Raw genomic sequence first — 10,811 nt, 5'->3', positions numbered from 1 at the left:
ACAGCTGATGAACTGTATGAAGGCAAAACAAAAAGGTCTCGTTCATTCACTTTTATTGGCCTCTCCTTTAGAAAACAGTTCAAACAAATCCATTAAAACCTTATTAAATCACTACATGGATATTTAGATGGAGAAAAATAAACACACAAAAAAACAAATATCGGTACTTTCTTTCTACAACATCAAACAATGCATATTTATGGTAGTAACAGTACATGAAGGCAATGTGAGACACAGAGGACGTGTCCCAGACACGGCAGCACACAGTGTCAGTGAGTGAGTGAGTACCTCTATGGTATTGGCTTTACTTTAATCCCATCTATGTTACAGCTGGGAAGGCACTGATGAACACTGACCAGAGCATTTTGGCCACTTTAATCATTACATGGGGCTATTTGTCAGAACTTTAGTGCAACTTCTTTCCCTTCAGTAAGCAAAATCCCATGTGGGCCCATATTCAGGGGAAAAGAAAACAAACAGTGGACTGTAACACTTCAACATTATTTCACTTGTATAGTGATGTCCTGAGCTTTTTTCATCCACATGAGCCAACGGTAGTGGGTTTTTTAAGATTGTTTAAGCAACAACTGTTGCGTGTGAACATTGTAACAGCAGAAACCAACCATCACTTTAAAGGAATAGTTTGACATTTTGGGAAATTCATATTCCTGTCTCTAAGTTAGATGGGAAGATTAATACCACTCTCGTACGGTAAATATGACAATGCAGCCACGAGACGGTTAGCTTAGCTTAGCATAAAGACTGGAAACGGGGAAAACAGCTAGCATCTCTCTGTACAAAGGTAACAATTGTGCCTACCAGCACCTCTAAAGCTCACTAATAAACAGGTGCTTTAGAGGTGCTGGTAGGCAGATTTTGTTTTATCTTTGGACTGAGCCGGGCTAGCTGTTTCCCCCCGTTTCCAGTCTTTGTGCTAAGCTAAGCTAACCGTCTGCTGGCTGTAGCTTCACATTTAGGAAATATGAGAATGCTATCGATCTTTTCATCCTCTTGGCAAGAAAGCAAATAATTTCCCCAAATGTTGAATTGTTCCTTTAAATGAAGTGAAAAAGCCCAAACATAATTATCTTACAAAGCTAACAACTGCATCTGCAGTCTCCATACAAAATGTGCTGAGTACCTTTAAGAGGGAAGTAACGGTACATATCGTCGCTAATCCCAGTGAACAAAATCAATTCCTAAATGCATTTTAACTACTAAAGGAACTCCTCACATATCCTTTTTAGGATTAGGTTACTGTGTTTTTAGTATGTTACATAAAATCTGCATACTTGGGCTAAATGTCGAGTTGCAATTAAAAAAAAAAACATCTTTACCATCTGAAGTGGATCAAGTTAAACAGCCAGAAATATTCCCTTTATGATACCAAACCTCATTTAGGGCCAAACCACTAAAAATGGTCACCCTAGAGCAGGTATACAATAAGCTACAGTAGCAAGTCCCTCAAATCCCACAATCCCTCAAAATTCCTTTCACAGAAATCATAAATAGTACAATACACTTTGGACCCTCTGATCAACATCCCTCCCCTGCTTTACGTAGTACCAGTAGGTCTTTCCTCATTTCATTACAATCTCCAAACAAAGCCCCCTTTTGTTTTTTAAAGAATGAGCGGGTCAGTTCAGAAACAGCCTATCAACCTCCACAAAGTGATAATGACTAGTGTTACTGATGAGGGCAAAGAACAGCACACAGAGGAGCAGGGAGGATGAAGGATGGAGGGATAGAAGGGGACAGGGTGGAGTGTTAAGTCTCATAAAACAGTGGTTAATCTCAAGGGTGGGATAGCGCGCTCTGGCCTCTGAGAACATGAGAGTGACAAGTGACCTCAGATGGTCTGGTAGCCGGCGTGGCTCCTCTTCCTGCCGATGAGGTAGGCCAAGAGCACGATGAGGACGAGACCTGCTAAAGCTGCGCCGACTATGATGGGGATCAACATGTCATCTTCATCCAACTGGCATTCCTCCGCTGAGAGAGTGAAAACACCAGAGAAGACAAATTAGAGCAAGAAAGCGGATTTATTTTTATCATTTTCTACTAGACGGAGGAGTTTACCTGCTCCAAACTGATCTCCAGTGAGGCCGAAGGGCTGCACCTGCACCTGGAAGGTGTTGATTGACAAATCCTGGGCCACATTCAGAGTTTGTTGCTCATGGCACATGTATGAGAAGCCCAGGGTGCCCCGCAGGTAGTCCAGACTGGCGTTATCGGCCGAGAAGGGCTCTGTAGCAGAGGACAGAGCAGGGAGGGATTACAGTGGCGAAGAGGTATCCAGTAAAACAAAAGGAATACAGACCGGATACAAAAAGAGAAGTGGGAAGAGGGAGAACAGATTTTAATAAAAAGGAGATCAACTTTAGAGATGATTAAATAAAGATTTCACCACTTTGCATAGAGAACTTAAATGCGGTTGTTTAGTTCAAGACCCGGTGATCTCAACAGTAATCGCACCCATTAAAAAAAAAACTGCAGAATCACTACAAGTGAGCTAACTGAAAACATAGTGAGACAATACCCCAGCCAATTAGCCATCCCCATAAAAGAATGAATTCATGTTGCGAGCAAAGTGCTGTAAATTAGTCAAGTTTTACAGACAGAATAAAAGAACTGCTGCAAGAGACCAAAGACGGAGGAAGGAGTTCAGAACAACTAGTCTTCCAGTTAACTGGTGACTGAATGTCAATGTATCATGCCTAGTTCACACTACACAACTTTAGCCCTGGTTTTCTGCTCACTGACAGTTTTTGGGAGCTCACCGACAAAAGCCCGAGATCAGAGGCAAATTGCCATTGGCTCGCCACATGCACATCGGCGCTTGGGTGTTATGTGTGCGACACATTCCAGATATCTAGCGTGCTAAATATCTGGATTTGTCGGGGAGAGCGAGAGACACAGGTTGAGGGGAAACCTAGGGGACAATGATAATAATAGGAACTTTACTGTATGTGTTTCATTTGCAACACGGAGCCCAGTGGTTGTTGCACCTTAAGGAATAAATAGTAAGAGTGTGGAAACCGGTGGAAACAGGCTATTTTGTGAACACGTGCCAACAACAACATCAGCAATGTGTCTCGCGCATGGTGTCACGTCATTTACCGTGTATTTCTCGAGTGTGTTTTCATGACAAAACATAGTTTGGGGACATCATCGGGGGTTACTCCTGGTGAAAGAGCTTGTAGTGGGTGACCCCGTCTCCGGTCATTCACGTAGTGTGAAAACCACAAAGACTTAAAGACTCCCGATTACATGACAGCAAGTTATGAAGTGTGAACGGTACAGCGATCTGACGACTTTGAAAGTCTTGAGGTGTGAACTTGGCTTTAGAGAACAGGAAGAAAACATTTAGCAGCCTCTGTGAATGCCTTTTTGTGGTCGTTTTCATACCCATTTAACTCTTGAGAGGGAAAGTTCATTCTTGAACTTAATAGTATTTTGACAAAATTATCTTTAACTCAAGAATGTTCAATTGAATCTTGGTTTGCTCAGTTGACTGTAATGGTCATGTATTTAAATTTATTTTGTCAAAATATCCATTTACAGGGCACCCCCGTAGCTTAGGGGTTAAAACAGTGACCATGTTGCATTGCTCTCTTGTTTCCTGTCATCTCTCTACTTCCTGAGTAAGGGCACTAAAATGCCCCAAAATACTATTCAGTTACATTTTCAAAGTGGAGAAAGAAACAAAATAGCAGATTTGAGACCACACCACTGTAAAATAGTATAATACTTATGGCCAAGGGTGTAATCCAGTTCATCACCAAAATGTGTCTCTTATTAGGTTATATGTATAAACATCATATAGCCACATATCTTGTATAAATTATAAGGAAGATAAACCTGTGTCAACTCTACCCATGCAAGTATTAACTGATTTGGGCCTTTTAGCACATTCCTATGATGCAGTTGAATCAACACCGACACCTTTCTTTACACAGTTTCAACAAAAACTAAATATTTCATAATGGTAAGATCTATTGCAGGGCTGCTGTATTAGATTACATCATATCAAACCGGTGGTCCTATTTTTCCAGTATTCCAGAGTAGATTTTAAGCACCACAGTGTAAAAAAACACATGAGGGGGTCTGTACGAAGTTTCCTTTGTAATATTTACTATTTGACTTCATTCATTGTATAAATTTAAAAAATATTGAAACACCAAATTACTGTCAGTTACACGAGGCACAGTATTACTGACAAAAAATAAATAAATTCAAAAATTCATAAAAATAAATACATAAATTAATAAAAGAGGAAATTAAACAGACAAACAGATTAAATAAATAAAGGAATTCATATACAAGGTTAAAAAAAAAAAAAAAAAATGAATTTAATTTAATTAATATTATTTTTGCTACTTTTAATGGCATATTTATTTATTTATTCATTTATTTAATTATATATTCATTTATTTATCTTTTTTTTTTTAGAGAGAATTTTGTTTTTTTTTGGCCTTTATTAGAAAGTGACAATGATAGGTGAGCTATTGGGGTGCCTGATATATTCATTTATTTTTGATTTTGGCAGGTTCTGTCTTCCATAGGATACTGGGAGGTAAACTGCACTCACCTTTCATGTCTGGCCAGGCTGCTGACAGAGACACTTCACTCAGGTGGAACTTATTGGTCGTAGTATTCTGGAGAGAAACAGCAAGACCACCAAAAGTCAGTACCACTGAAGTAAAGTAGGTTCACCACAAGCTCCAGCTGCCATCTAGTGGCCGTTTCATGAAGTACAAGGGGTTTAATGCACATGGTTGTGAGGGCGTACACAGTAACTTACCAGAGAGAAGAAAAAGGTGAGGTTGATCTTCTTCTCTGCATCCATTGAGAGCCACAGGGAGGCGTTGTCAGAGTCACATGATCCAGAGCCTTTTGTCATATTGGGTTGAAGGTTCACGACATCCTGCACAGTCTGTAAAGGAATAGGAGTTAACATTTAGCATTTCAAACCTGTTAATATGTCTCTATCTTTAGCTCCAACAGAATTCAGACAACAGTGTTGGGGTTTAAATTCAGGCACCTTATTCTGGGAGACAGAGTTGAAGGTGATGTTGAGCTGGAGACCCATGGATGCCAGTAAACAGGTGGTACCGTTGCTGCTGGTGACCTTGTAGTTTCCTTTCTCAGGTCTGCCGGGCTCTTTGTGCGGTGCCGCGGTGGTTTGGGCAGTTGTGGGCGGGGCAACAGTGGCAAAACCCTGGTGCAGGACAGCAGCTGTAAGAGGTATTCAGTTATGAGTCTGGTATTACTGAGATGCAAGGTGTTCAATACTAAATAAATAGTTTATACAGGGTTCACTAAGTTGAATTTAAGACTTTAAGACCTTTCTAATATCACCTAGAATGTATGAAAGTATGATAGAAAACCAGTCAGGGCAAATAAGCCATTTAGCAGGCCATTTTAGGAAGCAGATTCAGCAGTGGTAAAACAAGTACTCTGATCCTTAATTTGGCAATAATATAATGTAAAAATACTCTTTAACAAGTAGTCATGTTATATCAGATACCAGAGCTTCAAGACTTGCAGTGACATCTAGAAACACTGTGGTGGAGCTTGATTTTGATCTGAAAAAAATCATGTGACTGATGTTTTTTAAGTAGTTTACTGTTTCATTGTGTCAGTAAACCTACAAGTAGTTTGAACCACGATGGGGTGCTGCTTCTTTATCAAACACACACACACACACAGGTGATAGAAAGAAAATTGAATCTGTGTGAGAGACAAAAGCTTTCTTTGGTACGGCTTTGTCTCTGATGTTGAATACTTGGGTGACATATGTTTACAAACAGACAGTTATACCAGTAACTACAGCGTCCAGATAAACGTAGTGGAGAAGTATATAGTCCATGAGCCAGACCCCCAAAATGTGTCCGTCGTGCCACTTTGGAGGGACCAAGTCTCCTAGTGATTTTTTGAAAGGTCTATGTCCCTAGTGTTGGAAAATGCATGATAGCATTGCAACAATGGTAGCTTTCTATGTGTTTAATCTGTGTTATCTTTACTCCATGATTGATTTAACTCAGTTTGCGGTAATCAGACTGACTTTAGATTGACGCTAACTTGCGGGGAGAGTGACATAAATAAACAGGTGTCCTTATTTGTCTTTTAGCTTTGATATTCAAGAAATCCTATAAAAAAAATAGCCCCAAAGTAAACAAATAATGTGTTTTTTGGGAGAACAAAACATTTAAACAGTATGATATAAAACATGGATTCATTACAAACATTAATATAGACGGTGAGAACAATGTTTTGGTGTAGGTCTTTTAAATCAAAGCTTAAAACTTTCCTGTTTGCTGCTGCCTTTTATTAAACCAGATAATGATCTTATACTGCACTAGAGCTTTTACTCTTGTGTGTTATACTCTGTTTTAGCTTCTATCCTAGCTTTTATTTTAAGCTTGTTTTCTATTTTCTAATCTTTAATGTTTTTACAACTGTTTTAATTATGTCTTAATGTTCTTTTGCACTTTGTGGCAATGTTCTTGAATGTTTATATAAAGCACTTTGAATTGCCCTGTTGCTGAAATGTGCTCTACAAATAAAGCTGCCTTGCCTTGCCTTTTAAACAATTTAATCTGCAAAAGTCCAAGACAATTACAATATAAAATTAAAATAATATATGATTTGAGGTGAAAGTCTTAAGGTTCACAGTGATTAAAATGCTATGACATGGGGACATCTCAGCCTGGGTGACCTCTTGAGCAGTTTAATTACATTAATGCCTGAAGTCAGCGTTATCCAAATTATGTAGTAGCTTTTCACATCTATCAATAAACTGTTCATCTGTCAAATGTTTCAAAAGTCAGTTAAAGGGTCATTTAATTGCTGTCTTGTAATTGCTTTTCCCCATGTTGTCCATGTATCTGTTTTTATGTTTTTTATTTTCTCCCACTCACAATGTTGTTTGGTTACGATTGCCCAGAAGTCTTTATAGATATTTAAATCAATATCCTCCTCACAAACACTAACCATACACTTCTACGCAACACACACACACTTGTCTTTTTATATATATATATATATATATATATCTTGTCCTAATTGTTTGTTATCACTATTATGTAGTCATATTATTTCTTTATATTAATCTTGTCTCTAGGTAGAGGTTTCAGATAAGCCCAGTGGGTTTTTTGCCTCTTCCTGCACTGTATATTATTCATTTATTTATTTTTTTGTTATGTTGTATAGTCTTAAATTGTGCAAAACAAACAAATAAACAAGGAGATTAATTTGAGATGCAGCTCAGCACCGTGTGTCAAGTTATTCTAATCATAATCACAAATAAACATTATTAATCATTTCAAATTAATTGTAAAAGTGTATAAGAGCATTATGATAGAAGTATATGATGGCCATCCCCATGCTCTATTATGTCTCATAAGTTGTTGCAGCAGTTTTTGGGTTGATACCATTTGTTACACACATTTGGTGCTAAATTTAACAATTTTTTACCACTCAAGAATTGATAAAAATGATCAACAATCCCTCCAAAATACCACATTAAGACACCAAGACTTTGAGGAACACCATAGAAAAAGTCATGCTGTGATTTGGTATCAAAACCTTTTTGATATATTTAATGTATTGTTATTGTTGTTATTATATATATCTCGTCCTAATTGTTTGTTATCACAAAATTGTAGTCATATTATTTCTTTATATTGATCTTGTCTCTATGTGGAGGCTTCAGATCAGCCCAGTGGGTTTTTTGCCTCTTCCTGCACTGTATATTATTCATTTTTTTGTTATGTTTTATAGTCTTAAATTGTGCAAAACAAATAAACAAATCATGGCCAAACTATCCTAAACCATCATTTATAAGTTAAAACTAATTCTGCCACCATAACAACACGTTAACTAACAGGTGTAGGCCTGTAAACTAACCTCTACAGTAGCTGTGCAGTCATAAACGTCATAAACGTTGTTGTTGTTTACTAGCTAACTAACTAACCGCTCGTCCTCCCCGTTGCTACGTTACGTTGAGGGCAGTTACCTGTGACCTTCGGTAAACGGTGTTGTTTAGCTCTCCCGGTAACCGTAGATTAACCGATACTCACCTAAAATCAACAGTAACGTTACTCCCAGGCATCGTGTCTGCGTCATGTTTCTCCGGTTCCTCTCCGGTGGCTCGTCGAGGTGAAATCAGGGCAACAAAACAACCGACAGGACGGCGGCTAGTCAGCTAGCTTAGCTCAGCAGATGTTGTGCTAGCTATGCTAAGCAAACGCTAGCGTGACAACAACTACAGCGAAAAAGGGGAGAATAAAAGCCAAGCGAACAGATTAGTTGAGATGATAAAGCGCTGTTCTTGGTTAACAGACCACTAAACGTTTCTGGTTACTAGTTTATTCTTGTTATAGTTGTATATGCTCGCTGAGAGGTTAGTTTAGCTCGTCTGTAACACTTCATCACCAGCTACAGCTACAGACTGACATCAGGATCATGTGACACAGAGGCTTTAACAACACCCAGAGAGTCACGTGGTAAACAGCAGAGACACACACACACTCTGCCACTGCCTATTTAACACACACACACACACTCTGCCACTGCCTATTTAACACACACACACACTCTGCCACTGCCTATTTAACACACACACACACACTCTGCCACTGCCTATTTAACACACACACACACACTCTGCCACTGCCTATTTAACACACACACACACTCTGCCACTGCCTATTTAACACACACACACACACTCTGCCACTGCCTATTTAACACACACACACACTCTGCCACTGCCTATTTAACACACACACACACACTCTGCCACTGCCTATTTAACACACACACACACTCTGCCACTGCCTATTTAACACACACACACACACTCTGCCACTGCCTATTTAACACACACACACACACTCTGCCACTGCCTATTTAACACACACACACACACTCTGCCACTGCCTATTTAACACACACACACACTCTGCCACTGCCTATTTAACACACACACACTGCCTCTGTTTATTTCGCTATTTATAAAGATGAATTCATGTTTTTAAAGTCTAAATACCACACTGATATGTTTTTGTTTGTTTTTTTTCATTTTGTTTTTCCTTTATTTGGTTTTACTCGACATTTAAATAAACATATTTAATTAGATATAAATATGAAGTGAACCAACTTTTCCACTTTTTACAATGATTTACACAGACAGAACATGGGGTGCTTTTCATGTGAAATAAGATCAAATAAATAATACAAAAATTACATTTAGAAAAAAAGAAAAATTAAAGGGACTGTTTGTAACTTCTTACACGAATAAATCACCCGGGTCGGTGTCCCATGCGCGCTCGCGTGTGACTGCGCTGTTCAGACGAGACTCCAACACAAACTACACGGAAGCACCAAAACCGCAAAGTTATATCTAGTGAAGCCCGTCTTGCAAAACAGTGTTGGCTGCGATCGGAGTACGCGGGGGAGACCGTAGCTTTAGTCTCCAGGACCGGAGTCTCTGCTCCTTTGCCTGCCTGCTTGCACGTACTTGTACTAGAGTATGTCCATTTTAAGTGACTACACACATCTAAACCACTACATTTCAGAGGCAAATATTGTGCTTTTTAATCAACTGCATTTATTTGACATTGATTCAGTATTTCCTAGTTACTTAGATACTACTTAGATACCCACTTAAGTCCAGGGTCCAGAAACTTGAATGTGGGCGTCTAATTAAAGGTCACCGAGGTCAGACCTCAGTCAGAAGTCCCTGAACATTTTACACGTATGTGCAAAAATGGAGTCTCCTCTCTGTGTAACTTAACCTGACCTCATTTACCTCCCTGCTGGTTCAATAGTCTCTTTAAGAGTCACAGATCAGTGTGATTATGCAACGTGAGACTGACACGACTCTTTGGAAAGATGCAGAGGTTTGTAACCTCTTCTTTTACACAGACACACACAAACATTTAAGTATCACAGGGGTCAACTTATCTTTTGACCTTTTGAACACACACAGTTACTTAAACAGACTCTAACCGGCTGCAAATGTCAAATCAATCTTTCTGCAGCCTGCTGATGGACTCTTCACATTTCTAGTTGTTAACTAACAGGCACATTTTGTCCTTTATAATCTGTATAATCAGATTCTTTTTATCAGTAGTTTAGTTTATTAGCCACATTTTTAGATACCGGCCTGTGACGTATGCTGCATTTTTAAAGTGTGTTCATCCGTGCAAGTACCTCGGAAAACTAATGCAGGGTTTCTCTAAACGTCCAGCGTAATAAAGGAACAAAATTCACCTAAATTCAGATTATATATTTCTCCGCAAAACATTGTTGTCTATTTTACAACCAAGTACACCTATAATAACATAATTTGAAATACAAACCATTTAGATAAGACTTTATTTCAACCCCTCCTACTTTATGTAGCATTTATAAACAGTTTATAAAAACTTAATATCTTATTTAGAACACATTATAATGTGACTGTAAGCAGATATAAGGACATTAATGTGTCTTTGTCATTGTATTTGTCAACAACTATAACTCATATGAACGGCTGGTGTTAATGAAAGCTTGATAACACGATATAACATAGCTGTAATCTTGCATAAAGAACAGTATCTTATAAAACATTTATTAAAGGTGCAGTGTGTAGGATCTGGTGACATCTAGCAGTGAGGTTGCAGATTGCAACCAATTGAAACTTCACCCGTGTGCCAAGCGTGTAGGAGAAATATGATGGACGACGCAAAAATGCGAATGTCCCTATCTAGAGCCGGTGTTTGGTTTGTCCATTCTGAGCTACTGTAGAAACACGATGGACTCTG

The 10,811-nt window shown here is 38.7% G+C and overlaps 1 protein-coding gene across 1 annotated transcript; it reads right to left on the bottom strand.

The window, feature by feature from the left end:
- Positions 1–36: 36 nt before the first annotated feature.
- lamp1b (lysosomal associated membrane protein 1b) lies at positions 37–8,464 on the bottom strand. Its single transcript, XM_037790713.1, has 6 exons — positions 8,082–8,464; positions 5,042–5,235; positions 4,802–4,933; positions 4,589–4,655; positions 2,077–2,244; positions 37–1,989 (listed from the first exon to the last, which is right to left on the bottom strand). The coding sequence occupies exons 1-6, from the start codon at positions 8,125–8,127 to the stop codon at positions 1,850–1,852; spliced, it is 747 nt and encodes a 248-aa protein (XP_037646641.1). The 5' UTR covers positions 8,128–8,464; the 3' UTR covers positions 37–1,849.
- Positions 8,465–10,811: the final 2,347 nt, after the last annotated feature.

Source organism: Sebastes umbrosus, chromosome 13 (assembly GCF_015220745.1).
Source record: "Sebastes umbrosus isolate fSebUmb1 chromosome 13, fSebUmb1.pri, whole genome shotgun sequence".
NCBI classification, from domain to species: Eukaryota; Metazoa; Chordata; class Actinopteri; order Perciformes; family Sebastidae; genus Sebastes; species Sebastes umbrosus.
The sequence above is the reverse complement of the archived record's forward strand: the minus strand, read 5'-3'. Positions and strand labels throughout refer to the sequence as shown.